The sequence below is a fragment of the Muscardinus avellanarius genome, assembly GCF_963383645.1.
Source record: "Muscardinus avellanarius genome assembly, chromosome: 15".
NCBI lineage: Eukaryota > Metazoa > Chordata > Mammalia > Rodentia > Gliridae > Muscardinus > Muscardinus avellanarius.
The window spans coordinates 56,037,526-56,060,142 of NC_137801.1; the positions used below are offsets into that span (position 1 = coordinate 56,037,526).

Genomic DNA, 22,617 nt, shown 5'->3' on the forward strand with positions numbered 1-22,617 from the left:
CTATTTTGTTTGGAAACTGGGTCTCACTACGTTTCTGAGAGCCTCACGAAGTAGCTGAGGCTGGCTTCAAATCTGTGCAATCCTCCTGTTTCAGCCTTACAAGGGTGGGGATTACAAGCATGCACCACCACTCCCAGCCCTTTTTTTTTTTTAATTCTTTATTTTGAAATAGGGTCTCACTGAGTTGCATAGGGCCTCATTAAGTAGGTGAGCCTATCCAAGAACCACAGTCTTCCTGTCTTAGCCTCCCAAATGCTGTGATTACAAACGTGTCCCACCATGCCCAGCACACATGAGTTTATATACATTTTTTTTCATTCCCATAACTTTCTAAAATATAATTTTAAGCTGGGCGTGGTGGTGCACACTTGTAATCCCAGCATTTGGGAGGCTGAGGCCAGAGGATTATGGTTTGTGAACAACCTCAGCTACTTAGGATCTTTGCAACTCAGTGAAACTCGGTTTCAAAATAAAGAATAAAAAATAGGTTAGGGAGTGTAGCTCGGAGGTAGAATGCCCCTGGGTAACATCCCCAGACCTTCAAAAATAAATAAATTAATATAATTTTGGTTACAGCAGTATTTTATGTTTACATTATTATGATTGTATAAGCAGTACTCATAGCTGAGCATTAACTATACTTGATCACTATTCTTTGCTATTATTTTCTTAGAAAGTAATAATTGTAAGCAGGTGTGGTGGTGCACACTTGTAATCCCATTACTTGGGAGTCTGAGATAGGAGGATCGCAGGTTCATGGCCAGCCTCATCTACTTAGTGAGGCCCTCCACTTATTGAAAGCATGTTTCAAAATAAAAAATAAAACCGGGTGTAGTGGTTCATGCTTGTAATCCCTGCATTTGGGAGGCTGAGAATGGAGGATCACAGTTTGAGGACAGCCTCTGCTACTTACTGAAGCCCTTTGCAACTCAGTCAAACCCTGTTTCAAAATAGAGAATTAAAAAGAAATAGGGTTAGGGTGTAGTTCAGAGGTAGAATGTTCCTGGTTTCCAACCCCAGTACTGCAAAAAGTAAAAAAATAAATAGGGCTGGGGGAGTAGCTCAGAGGAAGAACGTCCCCTCTGCAGGAAGAATCTCCAGTACTGTAAAAAGAAAAAGTTAAAGAGTAATTGTTTGGGATTTTGTGCATGCTTGGGTTTTATATTTATGACTAGTTTATTCTTTCCTAAATTGTCTGAATCTCCTCTAAATAAATTTAGTTTATCATTATCATCTTACGTAAGCATAGTCTTCTCACCTTCCGATCTAAACTGATTGTTTTCCATGACTATTATGCAGCTGTCACCCTGGCATCTCTTTGCTGTTATTCTAGACTCTCCTTTTGCTTCCAAAAGTTTCTTTTTTTATTAATTTCCTCTGATTACATTACATTCCTCTGACTAGTGGAATTCATCCACTAGCTTCATGAAAAAGCACATTTTTTTATCTTGCATGCTTTAATTTGGCTGAGTGTAGTTGTACATAGGCAATGATTTTTCTCAGCATTTCCTTCATTGTCTTTTAGCTTTTGTGCTGCATTGAGAATTTTGATGCCATTTTATTTCCTCATTCTTTTTTTTTTTTTTTTTTTTTTTTTTTTGCAGTGCTAGGGATGGAACCCAGGTGGCATTCTACCTCCAAGCTACACCCTAGCCCTATTTTACATTCTTTATTTTGAATCAGGGTCCCACTGAATTGCAAAGGGCCTCAATAAGTAGCTGAGGCTGTCCACCAACCATGGTCCTCCTGTCTCAGCCTCCCAAATGCTGAGATTACAAGTGTGCACCACCATACCCAGCAGTTGATTTCTCATTCTTTATTTGTGGCCAATTTTGCTTTTTGGAATCTTTTTTTTCATAGTTATAAAATTCATGTAAATATGCTTTCGTATATATCTTTTCATTCAATGTGCTAGGTGTTCAATAGTCCTCTTTCAGTTTGGAAAATTCATCCTTTCAGTTCTTGGAATTTTTATTGAATTTTATTAGATTTCCTCCCTTTGTTTCCTCTCTATTTTCCTTGACTCCTAATATTAATATTTAGGGTCACCTGGCATGGTGGCGCACGCTTATAATCCCTGCACTTGGGAGCTGAGACAGGAAGATCACACAGGTTCGAAGCCAGCCTCAGCTACTCAGCAACTTAGTGAGACCCTGTTTCCAAATAATGTATGAAATAGGTCTGAGAGGATAGCCCAGAGGTAGAAAAGCCCCTGGGTTCCACCCCCAGTACCACAAAAAAAAAAAAAAAAAGAAAGAAAGAAAATATTTAGGGTCTCCAGGACATTCTTCTTTACAAAATGAAAATTTCTTTCTCGCTAACCACATCATCATAATGTTGTTCTGCTTTTTGGCATTGTTTACTTATTTTTTTATTTTGTGGTACTAGGGATGGAACCCAGGGGCTTCCTACCTCTGAGCTACCCACCCAGCCTGATTTGTTATTCTTTATTTTTAAACAGGGTCTCACCTAGTTCCAAAGGGCCTAAGTAGCTAGGCTATCCGCAAACTATGATCCTCCTGTATCAGCCTCCCAAATGCTGGGCTTACAAGTGTGTGCCACCACACCTGGCTTTGGGTTTTTTTGATGTTGTTTTAAATCGTTCAAATTTTCTCTGGATTTTTATTTCTACTATTGTTTTTAATTTCTAATATTTTCTATTTTATATATATGTGTGTGTGTATATATATATATATATATATATATATATATATATATATTAATTACTAGGGGTGGAACCCAGAGGATTTCTTACCTCTAAGCTATACTCCCAGACCTATTTCATATTTTATTTGGAAACAGGATCTCTAAGTTGCTGAGAGCCTCACTAAGTAGCTGAGGCTGGCTCGAACCTGTGCGATCCTCCTGTCTCAGTCTCCCAAGCACGGGGATTACAAGCGTGCGCCACCACACCCGGCTATATTTTCTGTTTTCTAAATGTTTCTTTTTATTTATAATATGCTTATAGCCTTCTGTCTATAGTTTCTAAATGCAACATTTTTTAAATCTGCTTTCTTGAACCTACCAGGACTGTTACCGATTATCTATTTGCTTTCTATTTTTTTAACTTTAGTTGTTGATTTCTCTCTTTATCCTCATGGATTATGCTTTAGATACACACACACACACACACACACACACACACACACACACACACACACACACTTTATTTATTTGTTTATTTTTGGTACTGGGAATTGAACCCAGGGCATTCTACCTCTTGAGCTTCAGCCCTAACCCCTAAGAGTCTCTTTAAGTTGGTGAAGATCTTGCTAAATTTTTATGGTCTTTTAGTTAGGTTTCAAGAAGTGATTGTAAATGTATATTGTATCTTTTTTCTTTATCTAGAAATTCACTCAAGATTTTGATTTTTTTAGTGCTTATCATATATGCTAAAATCAAATTTATTTTCTTTAACTGAAACATTTTATTTACCTTAAAAACTTTGCAGTGATTTTCCCTTGTGAGATTGCCTATATAGGCCTTTTGAAGTTTTGATAGAATTTCCCAAAGTAATAATTAGAATTTTTTCTATTTTTGAGGTGGTATGGGGGAATAAACTAGGAGAAAAAGTAATATTTTCTCTTTTTGCCTCTTTCCAAAGATTGATCTAGTCTTTGCAAGATTGGCTATACAAACCATATCAGATAATTTAGATCTAAGAGACGACTCTCGCCTGAGAAGCCTTGATATAAGGTGTATTCGCAGCTTAAATGGTAAGCTTCTAAAAAGAAATCATAGATACCTGCTTGAAAATAACTCCCTTTCCAGAACTATCAGACAGTTTGGGATTGAACTCAGTTAAAAATGATATTGGGAGCTGGGCATGGTGGCACACGCTTGTAATCGCAGCATTTGGGAGGCTGAGATCGGAGGATTGGGGTTCGCAGACAGCCTCTGCTGCTACTTAGTGAGGCCCTCTGCAACTTAGTGAGACCCTGTTTCAAAATAAAGGAAAAAAAAACAGTGCAGGGGTGTAGCTCAGCGGTAGAGCATTTGTTTAGCATGTGAGAAACCCTGAGTTCAGTCTTCCCCATACATACACACACTTATACAAACATGATGTAATTTCTTTGTACAGATGATACATGTAAGTATCCTAAAAACTACAAATTTATTTGAAAGGCTGTTTGTGTTTATAGTTGAGGTTCACAAACTTACTGGTCTTAGGACCTTTAAACTCTAAATAAGATATATTGAGAACTGCAAAATGATTTTGTTTATGTGAGATTATATTGGTAGATATTTACCATAGAAATAAAAACAAATTAAAAAATATTAGTTCAGTCAGAGGTAACAATAAACTCATTACAAATTAATATATTGTATATGAAGGATGATTTTTTTTATTTTTCCAAATATCTTTAATTGACTTAAATGTTAAGCAGCTAGATTATCCTGTTTCTACAGTCAACCTCTTATAATATTTTCTTTTGGTTAAAATAAATGGAGAAGCCTTGCATTGTGGCACACGCTTTTAATCCCAGTAGTTGGAAGGCTGAGACAGGAGTATCACAGGTTCACAGCCAGCCTCAGTTACTTAGTGAGGCTTTCCATTACTTACTGAGACTCTGTTGCAAAATAAAGAATATAAAATAGGGCTAAGGATATAGCTCAGAGGTAGAATGCCCCAGGTTCCATCTCCAGTACCACATACACAAAAAGAGAAAAATAAAATAAATGGAGAAAATATGGCCTGTTAGAATCTCTTAAAAGCTAGTGTGATGATACATGCTTGTAATCCCAGTATTTGGGCAGCTTAGAAGGATTGCTGGTTCAAAGCCAGCCTCTGCAATTTAACGAGGCCCTCAGCAACCTAGTGAGACCCTATTTCCAGATCAGAAATAAAATTCATCTGTGAGTGTAGCGTGGAGGTAGAATGCCTCTGGGTTCAATCCTTAGTAACAAAAAACTTTTTTTTTTTTTAAAGAAAAAGTTGAAAAAAGTATTTTATTAGTCTTTTTGGATAATTGTGGTTATTCTTTAATACTATACCAACACTTGACTGGTGACAATTTTTTTCTTTTTAACAGCTTTTTTTTTTTTTTTTTTTTCAGTACTGAGGAATGTCTACCCCTAAGCTATGCCCCCAGCCCAATTTTTTATTCTTTATTTTGAAACTGGGCCACACTAAATTGCGGAAGGCCTTTAAAAAGGAATTATTATATTGTATCTGGCTTTTTTCACTTAGCATAGTGTTTGTGAGGTTCATTCATATTTACAGTTTGTTTCTCTTTTATTGCCTAATAAAAGCAGTAATTTCTTAAAGGCTAATCAAGATAGAGAATTAAAAACAGTATCAATGAAGTTTTATACAGTTATATTAAAATTTATTGGTTTGTGTGGTTCTTTGAATAGATCTTTTCCCTGTATTCTCTTTTGCTCTACATCATGCCTTGGCCATTTGGAAAAATACTGATTCACAGAGTTATTTGTATCTTCCAGTTGTTAACATGTTTCATTATAAACTAAGTTGTATACATTAATATCACTCACTACCAGTTTCTTAAGAAAAGCTTAAATGTTGGGAAGTTCTTAGGCTGGTAGGAAAAACAGGTTTATCCAAAATTCTAACTTAACTTGAATGTTTACATTGATTATTGGCAGTAAGTTTTGTTATTTGTTTTCCTTGAAGTGAGGAGCTCCCTAGGGTAATTTTTAGGGACTATCTGCTGAACACCCAACTGTGAATAACCAGTTTATCTGTCAGTCATACTTTGTGCTTGTGCGTACATGTGCGTGTTAGTGGGGTTTAACCCAGGGGTGTTCTACCTCTGAGCTATACACCTATTCCTATTTTGTTTATTTTGAAACCGGGTCCCGCTAGGTTAATGAGAGTCTCATTACTTGCTGACGCTGTCCTTGAACCTGTGGTCCTCTGGTCTCAGCCTCTCAAGTACTGGGATTACAGGCATGCATCACCATGTTTGGCTTTGATGATTGTACTTTCAAGGAAAACTAGTGTTCCTGGGCGGGCGGGAGGGACAATTCCACTTTTAGCTAGAATAGTTGACACATTTTTTTTCTTTTATTTAGTTATGAGCATCTGGTGGTAAAACATAATGTACAGTGGTTCACTTGTTGCCACTGCTTGGATTCCCTGATAAAGTAATAGCAGTTTTATCCCCCCTTGCCTTTTACCATCAATGCAAGTTCACACAGTGAACAGGACAAAAAAAAAAAAAGTTATATCAATTTTTTTTTTTTTTTTTTTTTGGTGGTACTGGGGTTCCTGGAAGCCCTTCTCCGGGCTACACTCCCAGACCTATTTTCTTTTTATTTTTGGAAACAGGGTCTCTTAAGCCAGCGAGGCTGGCTTCGAACCAGCGCAATCCTCCTGTCTTCGCCTCCCAAGCACGGGGATTACAAGCATGCGCCACCACGCCCAGCTATGTAAACTTTTTTGTTTTCCTGGGTGCTGGGGATTGAACCTTTGGCATTCTTCCTTTGCGCTACACTCCCAACTTTATTATTTTTATTTACTATTTCCCTCATTTATTTTTTATTTGGAAACAGAGTCTCACCAAGTTTCTGAGAGCCTCACTAAGTTGCTGAGGCTAGCTTTAAACCTGTGATCCTCCTCTTTCCACCTCCTAACTACTGGGATTATAGGCATGCGCCATCATTTCCAACTATAAACAGATTTGACCTCACAAATTCTCAGATGTTCACAGACCAAACTTTGAAAACCACTGGTTTATAGTCTCTTTTACCTAATCATTTTTCTTCCAGAATGTAACAGTAAAATCTCACTGTTTACAATAAGATTTGTATTGAAGCAATAATAGTTTTGTAATCTGTAGGCATTTGATTGTCAAATGTGAAAGAAATCTAAAAGGATTTTCAGACCCATCTCTATGTTAATATTGGATTTCATTGCCTTTACATTTTGTAATTCTTCGAAACTAAACTAGTTCCTTATTTGTAAATGCTATATTTCAATACATAGAGAAAATATACCCTGACTTATTATTCTTAAATATTTTTAGCATTTGAGTGTCTGGAAATTAAGGCAGCCATTTGAATTGAGTTTGTTGCATAGTGGAGACTGAATGTTTTGTCTTTTTCAGGATGTAGAGTTACTGATGAAATTTTGCATTTAGTGCCAAATAAAGAAACTTTTAGACTCACCCTAAGAGCAGTCAAGTTATGGGCAAAACGTAAGTATTCACATCTTTTATGTTTACATTATAAAATTCTAATTTTTTGTTGTCAGTGATAGAAACACATGTGTGAACTCTCAGTCTCTTTTAATATGGTACTGGGAATGAAACACAAGGGCATTCTACCTTCAAGCTTCACTCCCAGCTCAGTTTTATTCTTCTATTTTGAAACAGGGCCTCACTAAGTTGTTGAGGCTGGCTGGGAACCTGCGATCCTCCTGGCTCAGCCTTCCAAGTACTGGGGTTATAGGTGTGCGGTCAGGGGTTGAGGGCAAGTAAATTTAAGAATAGTTGTTTTTCTGCCATAATGGTTATGGTGTTCTGATGTGTAATTCTCTCCCTCCTTGGGTGAAAACTAAAAGCCCTGACTTTATGTCTTGGGTTTCAGCTAAGCTGTCAGAACTTAAAAGACTCTTTGCCTTGTCTGAGCTGGCATAGGGCATTCTGTATTATTCATAACTTCAGTCGCACCACTTATAATAATGGTGATAATTCTGAGAAATGCATCATTAGATGATTTTATTGTGTAAAAGTCATAGAATGTTCTTATGTAAGTCTAGATGACAGAGCTTATTGCACACCTAGGAAATGTTATACATTTATTGTTCTTAGGCTATAAACCTATGCAGAAGTTTACAATACTGAATATAGTTGTAAGAGTGGTCTTCAGTATCTAAAGATATCTAAAGATAAAAAGAAAAGGTAAATACAGTTAAAAGGTAGCCGGGCATGGCACACGCTTGTAATCCCAGCATTTGGGAGGCTGAGACAGGAGGATCACTGTTCGTGAACAGCCTCAGCAACTACTTAGTGAGGCCCTTGCAACTCAGTGAGACCCTGTTTTCAAATAAAGAATAAAAAATAAGGCTGGGGGTGTAGCTCGGAGGTAGAATGGCCCCCAGTGTTCCATCCCTAGTACCGCAAAAAAAAAAAAAAAAAAAAAAAAAAATGGTACACCTGTATAGGGCACTTAACCATGAATGGAGTTTGTGGAACTGGAAGTTACTCTAGGTGAGTCAGTGAAAGGGGAGTGAATATAAGGTCCAGGATATTAACTGTATACTGTTGTAGCTTTTTAAAGATTGTACTCTTAGACTTTACTAAATTTATGAAAAGATTTTTTTCTTTCTTTAATTACACATTAACTGTAGCTTGTAATCCCCGTGCTTGGGAGGGGATTTTATAAAGTTTATAAAGTTCATTATAAACCTTGCTGGGTTTTTTTTTTTTTGAACTTTTGGAATCATGTAATAACACTTAAAACACAAACACAGCTGAGTGTGGTGGTGCATGCTTGTAATCCTATACTTGGGAGGCTGACTGACAGGAGGATTGCAGGTTGCTGCTAGCCTCAGTAACTTAGTGAGGCCCTCTGCAACTTAGTGAGACCTTGTTTCTTTCTCTATTTTAATACTATTTATTTATTTATTTATTTATTTATTTTTTATTGTGGTACTGGGGACTGAATCCAGGAGCATTCTACCTCTAAGGAATAATCCCAGCCCTATTTGTTAGTCTTCATTTTGAAACAGGGTCTCACTATTTCAGAGGCTAATACAATGGATGGCTTGAGCCCAGGAGTTCAAGGACAGCCTGGACAGCATAGCAAGACCCCATTTCCTAAAAGAAAATTAAAAAACATATTGTACCAAAAAAAATTTCCTTATAACCTTATTCTATAATCTTTTTTCTATTTAGAAATATATACTATTTTTAATCAGATGTGGTGGCTCACGCTTGTAATCCCAGCATTCAGGAGGCTGAGACAGTAGGATCACAGTTCATGGATAGCCTTATCTACTTAGGCCCTCCGCAACTTAGTGAGACCATATTTCAAAATGAATAAAAAAATAGGGCTGGGGGTATAGCTCAGAGGTAGAATGCCCCTGGGTTCTATCCCCAGTACTCGCCCCCACCCCAAAGAAATATATATGATTTTTAGCTGGGCGTGGTGGCACACACTTATAATCCCAGTACTTGGGAGGCTGAGGCAGGAGGATCACGGGTTCATGGACAGTACTTAGTGAGGCCCTCTGCAACTTAGTGAGACCTTGTTTCAAAATAAAAGATAGGACTGGGACTGAGGGTATAGCTTAGAGATAGAATGCCCCAATGTTCCACCCCCCAGTACTGCCAATAAAAAGAAAAAATAGCCGGGCATGGTGCCACATGCTTGTAATTCCAGCATTGGGGAGGCTGAGACCAGAGGATCGCAGTTCCGCCAAAATAATAATAATACATCCTTTTTGTGTGTGTGATACTGGGGTTTCTGGAAACCCTTCTGGACTACACTCCCAGACCTATTTTATACTTTTTTTATTTGGAAACAGGGTCTCTTAAGCCAGTGGCTGGCTTCAAACCTGCGTGATCCTCCTGTCTCCGCCTCCCAAGTGTGGGGATTACAAGCGTGCGCCACCACGCCTGGCAAAATACATACGTGTGAGCCGGGTGTGGTGGCGCACTCTTATAATCCCCGGCGCTTGGGAGGCAGAGACAGGAGGATCGCGCAGGTTCGAAGCCAGCTGCGCGCGCTGGCTTAGGAGACCCTGTTTCCAAATAAAAATGTAAAAATAGGTCTGGGAGTGTAGCCCGGGGGTAGAAGGGCTTCCAGGAACCCCAGTACCACCAAAAATAAATAAATAAATAATAATACATGTCTGTGTGTGTGTGTGTGTGTGTGTGTGTGTGTGTGTGTGTTGAATTTTTACTTTTTAAGCTTTTTTGTTAAGAATGTACATAGAAGCCAGGCATGGTGGTGCATGCTTGTAATCCTAGCATTTGGGAGGCTAAGACAAGAAGATCGTGGTTCACGGAAAGCCTCAGCTACTTAGTGAGGTCTTATGCAACTTAGTGAGACCCTGTTTCAAAATAAAGAATAAAAAATAGGGCTGTGGGTGTAGCTCAGAGGTACAATGCCCCTGGGTTCATTCCCCAGTACTGCAAAAAAGAAAAAAAATGTACATAGACTTAAGATCCTTAATCTCTCTGCCTTCCTTTTCTATATCTTGTTTAATTGGAAGTGCCTCACATCTGATAACATGCATGGACCTGTCATCCTCTATAACAGTGCCTTCTTCTGGAATATCTCTTATATGATCTTAGGCTTTTCTTAGTGAGATGTTACTCTTCAGAAAATTTTTTTATTTTTTTATTTTATTTTATTTTATTTTTTTTGCGGGTCTGGGGATGGAACCCAGGGGCATTCAACCTCCAAGCTACACCCTCTTCCCTATTTTTTTTTTTTTATTATTCTTTATTATGAAACCAGGTCTCACTGAGTTGCAGAGGGCCTAAGTAGCTGAGGCTGTCCATGAACCACGATCCTCAGGTCTCAGCCTCCCGAATGCTGGGATTACAAGCGTGCGCCACCACGCCCGGCTCCTACATAGCTTATTTTTGTCATCATAGATTTGCTTGTAAGTAGACAATGCACCATTAACATTCCTCACTTACAGTGAAAACCTTTTACTATCAGTCCCTGTTTTCAAAAATTTTAAGGAGCAAGGTCAGCAAAAGCATCTGCTAACCCCTTGATTTTTCTTGGTGGTGATTTGTTTTCTTCTCCTATGGTGTCCTATTTGTCCTATTCTCTTGCTGTCCTGCAACTGTGCATTCACTAGGCAGGAGGCTTTTTTTTTTTTTTTTTTTTTTTGCTTCTAAGGGGACCACCATCATATGAGGTCATCACTGATTGAAATGTTACATGGCTCATGACTGTACATTTAAGTAGTGTTGCACTTCTGACATCAGATTTTAAATAGTCAAAAATAGCATTTTAGCCAGGTGTGGTGGCACACAATTGTCATCCCAGTACTTGGAAGGCTGAGATAGGAGGATCACAGTTCACATCCAGCCCCAGCTACTTAGGCCCTCTGCAATTTAGTGGGACCCTGTTTCAAAGTAAAGAATAAAAATTAGGGCTGGGAGTATACCTTGGAGGTAGACTGCTCCTGGGTTCAGTAGCCAGTACCGCAAAAACCAAAAAAGCACTTTCAGCTAGGTGTGATGGCACATGCATATAATCCCAGTATTTGGGAGGCTGAGACAAGAGGATCACAGGTTTGCAGGTAGCCTCAGCTACTTAGTGAGGTCCTCCACTATTTAGTGGACCTGTTTCAAAATAAGAAATAAAAACTCTTCTCCAATTGATATTATTAATGCTTATAAATCTAAGCCTTAAAAGAGATTTTTGCAAGGATAAAATAATCTTTCAAATTCTAAATTCTTATTCAGAATACCCTGAGACAAGAAAAGTGTTATACTTTTTTTGTTTCCTTTTTTTTTTTTTTTTTTTTTTTGTTACTGGAGATGGAACCAAGGGGATTCTACCTCTACCTCTAAACTAAACCCTCAGACCTCTTCCGTGTGTGTGTGTGTGTGTGTGTGTGTGTGTGTGTGTGTGTGTGTGTTACTGAGAATAGAACCCAGAGGCTTTCCTACCTCCAGGCTATACTCCCAGGCCTTTTTTATACTTTATTTGGAAACAGTCTCACTAAGTTGCTGAGAGCTTCACTCAGTAGCTGAGGCTGGCTTCAAACCTGTGTGATTCTCCTGTCTTAGCCTTCCAAGTGCTGGGATTACAAGTGTGTGCCACCACGCCCGGCTGTTATACTTTTTTGAGTAAGACTCAAATACATAATATGTTTGTGTACAGCAACCAGGTGGTGAAATATTGAAAAATAAAGGTCAATAATTATATTAAAATGAGTTTAAAACATATAATAAATAGGGCTGGGAGTAAGGTCAGAGGTAGAATGCCCCGGGTTCAGTCCCTAGTACTGCAGAAAATTAAATAAATAAAACAGCACTCCAGTAAAACTTTGTGATTATGGATATATTTTATGTCTGTGCTGTCAAATACAGTAACTCTGCAGCTTATGAACACTAAAAATGTGCAACTAAGGAGCTGAATTTTTAAACTTGTATATCATTTCAGTAAATTAAATCTCAAAAGAAGTGAAAATATGTTCACACAAAATCATCAACATAAATGTTCATAATAGCCAAAAAAATAGAAATAACCTCATGTCCGTAAACTGCTCAATGAACAAGCAAATGGTGATATATCCATACAGCATAATATTTGACAATAAATAGAAATGCAGTTCTAATAACGTGTTACAACATATATGTAACTTGAGTCCATTTTAAATGAAAGAAATTAGTTTTTTTTGTGTGTGTGGTGCTGGGGATAGAATCCAGGGACTTTCTACAACTCCGGGCTACACCGCCAGACCTATATTCAATTTTATTTGGAAACAGGGTCTCACTAGGTTCTTAGTGCCTCACTAGGTAGCTGAGGCTGGCTTCGAACCTGTGTTATCCTCCTGTCTCAGCCTCCCAAGTACTGGGATTACAAGCATATGCCACCATGCCCAGTTTGAAAGAAATTAGACCTTTTTTTTTTTACAGATCTGGGATGGAACCCAGGGGCATCCAAGCTATACCCCCTGCCCTATTTTTTATTCTTTATTTTAAAACAGCATCTCACTAAGTTGTGGAGGGCCTCACTAAGTAGTTGAGGCTGTCCATGAACCATGATCCTCTGGTGTCAGCCTCCCGAATGCTGGGATTACAAGTGTGCGTCACCATGCCCAGCTCTAAAAGACCATGTTTTATATGATTTTATTTTTATGAAATGTCCATAATAGGCAAATCTGTAGAGATAAAAATAGATTAATGGTTACCTTGGTTATAAGGATTAGGGAAAGAGAAGAGGTGTGACTATTAAAGGTTTATTTTGGGGTTGATAAAACTGTTCTAGAAAGCCAGGGATGGTGGTGCATGCTTGTAATCCCAGCACTTGGGAGGCTGAGACAGGAGGATCACAGTTCTAAAACAACCTCAGCTACTTATTAAGGCCCTTTGCAACTCAGTGAGATCCTGTTTCAAAATAAAGAATAAAAAATAGGGTTGAGGTTATACCTCAGAGGTAGACTGCCCCTGGATTCCATCCCCAGTACTGCCAAAAAAAAAAAAAAAAATGTTCCAGAAATTATTATGCTGGTGGTTGCACAATTCTGAATATACCCAAAAAACATTGTATAGTTTAAATGGATAAATCTTATGGTACGTGAATTATATCAATAAAGCTGTTTAAAATCACTTAACCACATTTAGCCTGTGGCTACCATATTAGATAGTGCAGATCTAAAAAGACCTTAAGAAAATACAATTTGTCCTTGGGCTCAAACATCTTGTATAATCAGGATAATGTAATTTTCAGTGACAAAATAACACAGAAAGTTTGTCCTTTTTTCATTCCCCTGAATGGTATCAGGAATTGAACCTGAGGCTTTGCATATGCTAGGCAAGTGCTTTACCAGGAGCTACATCCCAACCCTTTTTACTTTATTTTGAGACGGAGTCTCACTAAGTTACCCACGCTGGCCTTTAATTTGCTATCCTCCCTGCATGTTGTCCCATGCAGCAACAGTTCATCTATTCATACAGATTAAATTTACCAAGTTTACATTTGATTTTAAAATACTCTTCATGGAGTATATGTTTTGTTAATTTTTATTTATTTTTTGGTACTGGGCATTGACCACAGAGGCATTTTACCTCTGAGCTACATCCCCCAGGGCTCCCCTCCCCTTTTTTACTTTGAAGTAGGGTCTTGCTAATATGCTGAGGATAGTGTCAAACCTGTGATCCTCCTGTCTCAGCCTCCCAAGTATTGGGATTATAGGCATATACCACCGTACCTGGCTTTTGTAAATTCATAGATGTGTCAGAAATTGGCATTTTGGGGTCCTTTCTCCACCCCCCTTTCTTAGTTTTGGATTTAAAATAATGTCACATTATGTGATTGAGGGCATCTTATGTTTGAAATATGGTAAGAAATCCTTATAGATGTTTCATAGAGCAAACATGAAATTAGTGTAATATCAATGGTGTGTTCTTTATAGAGGTATCAACATTCTTTGAAATACTGAAGTTATTTACCAAGTTTACATTTGATTTTAAAATATTCTCCATGAATATAATTATTAATGAAATATTCATTCTTCCCTGTGGACTCTCTAGATAGATGTCTTTGCTTCCTTTTTTTTTTTTTTTTTTTTTTTTTTTTTGCGGTACTGGGGGATGGAACCCAGGGGCATTCTACCTCTAAGGCACCCCCCACCCGCCGCCGTATTTCTTACTCTTTATTTTAAAACAGGATCTCACTGAGTAGCTGAGAGATCCTTTTTCTACGAACTTCAATCCTCCTGTCTTGAGGAGACAGATATGCTTGCCCTGACTTGAATATTACATAACATATGTATCAAAAGATCACGACCACTTTGGGCTTTCTTTTATTCTCTTTCAATCCCAAATATTAAAAAGTGGGGAATTTCAGTGTAATTCTAGTTGAGCCCAATTGGCACTGAGGCAGAAACTGAGGTGTGTGTATTAAAGGGCAAATTAAAGGGGGTAAAAGGAGTGATTTATGGTTTACTAATAGATTAGCCTAGCATGTAGGGCTGCTTATTCATTTTAATGTTGTGTCCATAGAGAAAAAGCTCTAAGCAGTGAGCTTAAGAATGAAGTTATTCTGTTAAATTTTAAGATGGTAGATCCTAACAGTAACTAATATATATATTTATTTTCTAGAACGTGGTATATATTCCAACATGTTGGGATTCCTTGGTGGTGTCTCCTGGGCAATGCTAGTTGCAAGAACTTGCCAATTATATCCAAATGCAGCAGCTTCTACTTTAGTTCATAAGTTTTTTTTAGTTTTTTCCAAATGGTAAGTATTCATACACATACTGTGACTATTTAACTTCTGCCTATATGTAAATTTGTTTGGAAATTTAAGAGCTATGCATATATTTTTTCTTTTGTTTTATATTCCTTAAGCTAAAAGTTGAGAAACCTACCAGATTTTAGGTGGTGATATGATATCTAAATAGCACATTCTTTTCTTTTTAGTTTTTTTAGTTGACACAAATTATGAGGTGGTGTGTATGTGTGTGTTTTACTGGGAATTGAACGCAAGGGCATTCTACCTCTGAGCTATACCCTCAGCCCTATTTTTATTTTTATTTTTATTTTTATTTTGAAGTAGAATCTTCTTAGGTGGAGAGAGCCTTACTACTTGCTGAGGCTATCCTCGAACCTGTGATCCTCTTATATTAGCTTCCCAAATACGGGGGTTATAGGCACGTGCCACCATGCCCAGCTAAAATTGTACTATTTATGGTACAATTTTATAAAATTGTATAAAAATAATGTGCTGTTTTTATACATATATAATATTCAAATTAGGGCAAGCATATCTGTCTCCTTAAACACTTAACACTGAAAATGTTCAGTATCAGCTGGGCGTGGTGGCGCATGCTTGTAATCCCTGCAGTTGGGAGGCTGAGACAGGAGGATTGCACAGGTTCAAAGCCAGCCTCAGCTACTTAGTGTGAGGCTCTCAGCCACTTAGTGAGACCCTGTTTCCAAATAAAATATAAAATAGGTCTGGGAGTATAGCCTGGAGGTAGAAAAGCCCCTGGGTTCCACCCTCATTGCCACCAAAAAAAAAGAAAAAGAAAAAGAAAAAAGAAAAGAAAAAAAAATGCTGTCACGCGTGGTGGCGCACATTTGTAATCCCTGCGCTTAGGAGGTGGAGACAGGAGGATCGTGCAGGTTCGAAGCCAGCCACACTGGCTTAAGAGACCCTATTTCCAAATAAAAGTATAAAATAGGTCTGGGAGTGTAGCCCGGAGGTAGAAGTGTTTCCAGGAACCCCAGTACCACCAAAAAAAAAAAAAAAAATGTTCATTATTGCCATATGTGGTGACACATGCCTGTAACCTCAGTACTTGGGAGGCTAAGACAGGAGGATCACAGGTCAGCATCACCTGTGACACCCTGTTTCAAAATAAGTAATAAAATAGGGCTGAAGTATGTATAGCTCAGAGTTAGAATGCCCTAGGTTCAATCTCAGTACCACACACATAATAAAAATTTCAAAATTTTTTATTTTCTTAAATAGACAGTACAGTTAGCATTGCCTGTAGACATCCTACTGTACAACAGAATACCAGAACCTATTTCTTTTATCTAACTATAACTTAGTACTCACTGACCAGCATTTCCCCATCCCTTACTTCTCACTCTTCTCCTCTGAACTTACATGAGATCAACATTTATAGATCCATATATGAGTGAGATCATGTAGTGCTTATCTTTGTGTGTCTGGCTGATTTCACTTAATGTAATCACCTCTATTTCCATTCATGTTGTTACAAATTACAGATTTTTCTCTTTTTCTGGCTGAATATAGTATGGCACTTTTTTTCAGGGAGTTATAAATGTTGGCCTTTAACTTGGGAGAATGGTAAAAATAGATTTGGGTCCGTATAGTACCAGCTGTGTAGAGGTTAAGCTCTCCTCGTCTGTAAAATAGCGATGATAATCATAGCTACCACATTGACTTGTTAGTATTTTCAATAAGTGTTTGGTGCTGTTACTAAATTATCAAAATTTATAAAAGCAAATGAAGCTGAAGAAAAAGATTCAGGTGTAAATTGGTTATAACTAATAGGCAAAATGCTATTTGCCTTTTCAGAGAGCACTGCAAATTAAACATTCCTCCCCCAGTGCCCAGTACTAGGAATTGAACCCAGGAGCTTTCTACCTCTGAGTCAGACCCCCAGTCCCCTAGGTTATTTTATTTTTCATTTTGAAACAAGGTCTTGCTAAGTTGCTGAGACTGGCCTCAGACTTGCCATCCTCCTGTCTCAGCCTCCCAAGTACTAGGATTACAGATGTGCACCACCATGCCCAGCTCATTTCTTTCTTTCTTTCTGTTTTTTAATGCCAAATGTCCAGAATACTTACCATATGAAGGTTGGAGCAATCTAATGACTTTAATATTTCATGTAGTCTCTGAAGTGAGATTCTGTGTGAGTTTTAATTTGCTTTATTCATGCTAGGGAATGGCCAAATCCTGTGCTCTTGAAGCAACCAGAAGAAAGCAATTTGAATTTACCTGTTTGGGATCCTCGGGTATGTGAATTAATGGAATTTTATTCAACCTTTTAGGGAAAGGGACATTTCTCCAAATTACATTCTAAAGACAAATCTTCTTGCTGCTCCTCTTCCTCTCTGTAGCGCTAGCCTCTTCCTGCCCTTGCTGTATGTTGTTGGTGTTGGTGGCTTCTTATTTTGGTGCAGATGATTTGGTCTCTAATGCTGATCCAAATGTTATGGCACTAAAATTTACCCATGTAAGACTAGATGGGTGGGTGTGTAACCAGTGCCATAAACATTATGAAAAAGTCTCACAAATAATTATTCACTAATAATAAAGTTCTGAAGTATATAAGGAATTTACTTTGCAATTCAATTTAAAGCAGAGTCATAGTTCCAAAAGAGCATGATTCTCACATACTTTGCATTTTAATTTGCTTTTAGCATGAGTGCTCATTCCTTTGGGTAACCAAGGGAAATTCAACCACTGAGTGGGTACAGAGAAAGGATTGAGAACTATTGGACCAGATAATGCTTTTTGTAGTTAGGATACTATAATTCCTTGATTCTAAAAGGCCATTGTTTATGAGACACACCATCCATTTAACAGCTTCTTTGGAATAAACTGTAGCGGTTCCTTTGACTATCAGAATGTAGTTGGGGAGAAGAAATGTACTTCTTAGAATTGAGGAAATTTAGTATTGAATTTATATTTCATATTCTTCAGACTTTTGAGGAAATGAAGTGAGGACAACTGAAATAGGAGAATAAGATCAGTTATTCTGCTTCTAATTTCACAGGTAAATCCATCAGATAGGTATCATCTCATGCCCATAATCACCCCTGCCTATCCACAACAGAATTCTACGTATAATGTGTCCACATCAACTCGAACAGTAATGGTAGAAGAATTTAAACAAGGTAAACATGTTGGACCTATTGCCGTTTGCATATTACTACAAGGTTTTGGTTGACAGTTTTATTCTCTATTGTATTATTTCTTGACAGAATTATATAACACTCTAAATATTCTTTTAAATGTTTTCCAAAGTATATGATAATATTAAGACAAAAGAACTGAGCCAGTCCAGTCTGGCTTAACTTTGTTCTGAGAAATAATATATTTCTGACTCAAGAATTTGTTAGGGTTAGAGGTTTGTGGATAGTGAGATGAGATCAGTCTCATTCATATGCTCTCCTCCTCCACCTTATTTAGGTCTTGCAGTTACCGATGAAATTCTTCAAGGGAAATCAGATTGGTCCAAACTACTTGAGCCACCAAATTTCTTTCAGAAGTATAGGTATTTGAAAATTTTCATTTTGTATGTATGTGTGATTGAAAGAATATTAAATTTACAGAATTAATAAATGATAGGTAATAGCTGTTACTTAGATTTCTTAAGTGAGACAGAGAATAGGCTAATAGAAATCCTGAGAATAGAACACCTTTATTCTAGTACTATCGATACAGTATTAGTGGAGTTTTGGGGGTTTTGTTTTGTTTTGTTTGAGGGGGGGGGGCTTGAACCCAGGGACATTTTACCTCCGAGCCCTTTTTGTTTTTTAATTTGAAACAGGTTATCACTAAGTCACTGAGGGTCTCATTAAGTTGCTGACATTGGTCTGGAACCTATAATCTTCAGTCACAGCCTTCCAAGTACTGGGAATAGGAGCATCTAGAATTAATTATGTGAAAATCAGAGCATAGTTTGTGATAACCATGTGCTTATATTGGTCTTTAATTCATTGGGAAGGAAATAGAAAAGGTAATGGTGAAAAAGCAAATCCTAACAATGGGTCTTTTTATTTTTTCCTGATTATTGCTGAAAATTCTTGATAGACATTATATAGTATTGACTGCCAGTGCATCGACAGAAGAAAACCATCTAGAATGGTAAGACTTATATTTCAAATTCTCTACCTATCGTGTGGTAATGACAATATACTTACATAGTTCTTTTGAAAATTGTGTGTGTGTGTGTGTGTGTGTGTGTGTGTGTGTGTGTGTGTGTGTCTGTGTGTCTGTCTGTCTGTCTGTCTGTCTGTCTGTTGATAGGGATTGGATCCAGGGTTGCTCTGAACTGCAGCCACTGAGTTATAACCCCAGTCTTTTTTACTTTTTATTTTGGGATAGTCTCATTAAAAAAAAAAAGAAAAAAGGTGTTGGACCATCAGAGATGGTTGTACTTTGCTCAAGTCTGACCTACAGAAAAGCAAAACACAATACAGTTATATTGTTTCAAGCATTTAATCTTATCTCTTTGGTAATTAAAGGGACTTGCCTGGCATGATGGTGCACACTTGTAATCCCAATACTTGGAAGGCTGAGACAGGAGGATCACAAGTTCGCAGCCAGCCTCAGCTACTTGTGAAGCCTGCTGCAACTCATTGAAATTCTGTTTCAAAATAAAGAATAAAAAAAAATTGGGGCTAGAGGTGTAGCTAGAGGTATAGAATGCCCCGGGGTTCAATTCCCAGTACCACCATTAAAAAAAAGGGGGGGGGGACTCTGAAAATAATCCTTTTGCTGAGACTTATTCAGCTCAGATGACAGGAAACTATAGCCTATGCCAAATTCAGTGTGCTACTTTGTGCTATTTTTTTTTTTTTTTAAGGTACTGAGGATTGAACCCAGGGGATTTTACCATTGAGCTAAACCCCCAGCCCTATTTTATTTTTTAGTTTGAAACAGGATCTCAGGGCCTCACTAACTTACTGAGGCTGGCCTCAAACCTGCAATCTTCCTGTCTCAGCTTCTCAAGTGCTGGTATAATAGGTGTGTGCCACCACGCCCATTTGTGAACTTTTTTTTTTTTTTTTTTTTTTTTTTTTGTAATATTGGGGATGGAACCCAGGTGCTTTCTACCTCTGGGCTCTGGGCTACACTCCCAGACCTATTTTTATATTTAATTACAAACAGGGTTTCACTAAGTTGCTGAGAGCCTCACTAATAAGTAACTGAGGCTGGCTTCAAACCTGTGCAAGCCTCTTGTCTCAGCCTCCCAAGTACTGGGATCACAAGTGTATGCCACCATGCCGGCTGTGAACTTTTTTTTAAATGCAAGGTCCAATGTTAATTTTGTGAAAATCAGAACATATTGATTTTATAAATTATGTGCTAGTATTAGCTTTCTTGTTCACATATTTAAACATAGCTTAGGGTTTAGACATGAGATTGAAAGTAGAAACAGATTCAGGATAAAATTAACAAAAATTTTGTTCTTACTAGTCTTGACTGTTGGCAGAATATTTATTGGACGAAATTTTTTTTTCTTTTTTTTTTTTCTTCTTTTTTTTTTGGTGCTGGGATGGAACCCAGGGGCTTTCTACCGCCGGGCTATACTCCCAGACCTATTTTCCCTTTTATTTGGAAACAGGGTCTCATTAAGTTGCTGAGAGCCTCACTGAGTAGCTGAGGCTGGCTTCGAACCTGTGCGATCCTCCTGTCTCTGCCTCCCAAGTGCTAGGATTATAAGCATGCGCCACCATGCCTGGCTTAGACTAAATTTTTTAAAATGGACTTGCAAGTCTTCATAGTTAGTATGCAACTTGGTTTACTTCTGTATAGTTTTCAAATTTGATATGGTCATAAAAAATATTGTCTGTTTATTTTAGGGTTGGATTAGTAGAATCTAAAATCCGTGTACTTGTTGGAAACTTAGAAAGGAATGAATTTATTACTCTTGCTCATGTGAACCCCCAGTCATTCCCAGGAAATAAAGAACATCATAAAGAGTAAGTTAATTTTTTAAAGATATTTCTTAATGTTATTTGGTATACATTGTTTAAGATCAGTTGTGAGACTGGTTTAACAGATATTGATAGGGGTTGGTACAGTAAACAATTATAAGTGCATAGTATTCTGGTAGTCCATATAGACCACAGCATAAACTCCAATACAATATTTGAAGCATCTTTAACTGTGTATTCAATTAGTCATTTCAAAGCCACTTAATTATCTTCAGAACAACACAGAATAACTTACCAGAATTTTGGCTGTCAATCTTAAGAATTTGGCCTAACCATTTAAATTTCTACTTATGAAATTGAGACATAGAAATTAAATTTCTTTTTTGTTTTGTGGGTCTGGGGATGGAACCCAGGGGCATTCGACCTCTGAGCTACACCCCCTGCCCTATTTTTTATTCTTTATTTTGAAACTGGGTCTCACTGAGTTGCAGAGGGCTTCACTAAGTACTTGAAGCTGTCTGCAAACTGCAATCCTCCGGTCTCAGCCTCCCAAATGTGGCACCACCAGGCCTGGCAGAAATTAAGTTTTAATTAATTACCAAATACCTTTTTTAAAAATTGTAAAAAAAAAAAAAAAAAAAAAAAAAAAAAAGAAAGAAAAGAAAAAAAGAAAAGAAAAGAAAAGAAAAAAAAAAGCTGGGTGTGGTGGCACATGCTGTTAATCCCAGCATTTGGGAGGCAGAAACTGGAGGATCGCGGTTTGTGGACAGCCTCAGCTACTTAACAAGGCCCTTTGCAACTTAATGAGACCCTGTTCCAAAAATAAAAAGACTAGCTGGGCGTAGTGGCACACGCTTGTAATCTCGGCGCCTGGGAGGCAGAGACAGGAGGATTGCACAGGTTCGAAGCCAGCGGCGCTGGCTTAAGAGACCCTGTTTCCAAATAAAAATATATAAAAAAAATAGGTCTGGGAGTGTAGCCTTGAGGTAGAAGGGCTTCCAGGAACCCCAGTACCACCATACAAAAAAATAAAAAATAAAAAGACTAAAAAATAGGGCCAGGGGTGTAGCTTGAAGTACAATGAGCCTGGGTTCCATCCCTAGTACCGCAAAAAAAAAAAAAAAAAAAAAAAACATAGGTCTGGGAATATAGCTCAGAGATTAAATGCCCTGGGTTTCATCTCCAGTACCACAGAATAAATAAATAAAATTTAAAATTGTAAGGAAATTTAACGGAAATTCTTAAATTTTACATTTATAGCAACAATTATGTATCGATGTGGTTCCTCGGGATAATTTTTCGGAGAGTAGAAAATGCCGAAAGTGTTAACATAGACTTGACATATGATATACAGTCATTTACTGATACAGGTAAGACTTTGTCGTCATGGAACTGTGATTCTCAACCTTTGCTGTAACTCAGTATCATCTGCCTAAAGTTTGTTGGCTATCATTTTTAAAGCATCACAGTTGGCTAAATGAAATTTTATGTCTGGCCGGGTGTGGTGGCATGCGCTTGTAATCCCCGCGCTTGGGATCAGAGACAAGAGAATCACGCTGGTTTGAAGCCAGCCTCGCTGGCTTAAGAGACCTTGTTTCCAAATAAAAATATAAAATAGGTTTGGGAGTGTAGCCCGAAGATAGAAGGGTTTCCAGGAACCCCAGTACCACCAAAAAAAAAAAAAAAAATTATGTCTGTAGTGTGGAAATCTGTACTGCTAATAAAAAAGGAAAAACAAAGCAATTTCCAAGACAGACTAAGGAGGAGGTTTGCAGAGCAGTATGTACAGTATGCTGCCATTTACATGAAT

General features: G+C 37.8%; 1 protein-coding gene across 2 annotated transcripts in view; it reads left to right on the top strand.

The window, feature by feature from the left end:
* Positions 1–22,617, top strand: part of PAPOLG (poly(A) polymerase gamma) — a gene marked incomplete at both ends in the record, with an annotated part of 44,498 nt that overhangs the window by 15,242 nt on the left and 6,639 nt on the right. For both annotated transcript variants that reach the window (XM_080711167.1, XM_080711168.1), the window contains 9 exons: positions 3,605–3,716; positions 7,071–7,160; positions 14,763–14,901; positions 17,081–17,153; positions 17,918–18,038; positions 18,334–18,418; positions 18,958–19,011; positions 20,733–20,852; positions 22,068–22,177. In XM_080711167.1, coding sequence (XP_080567293.1) covers positions 3,605–3,716; positions 7,071–7,160; positions 14,763–14,901; positions 17,081–17,153; positions 17,918–18,038; positions 18,334–18,418; positions 18,958–19,011; positions 20,733–20,852; positions 22,068–22,177 — 904 coding nt within the window. The remainder of the gene's footprint in view (positions 1–3,604; positions 3,717–7,070; positions 7,161–14,762; positions 14,902–17,080; positions 17,154–17,917; positions 18,039–18,333; positions 18,419–18,957; positions 19,012–20,732; positions 20,853–22,067; positions 22,178–22,617) is intronic.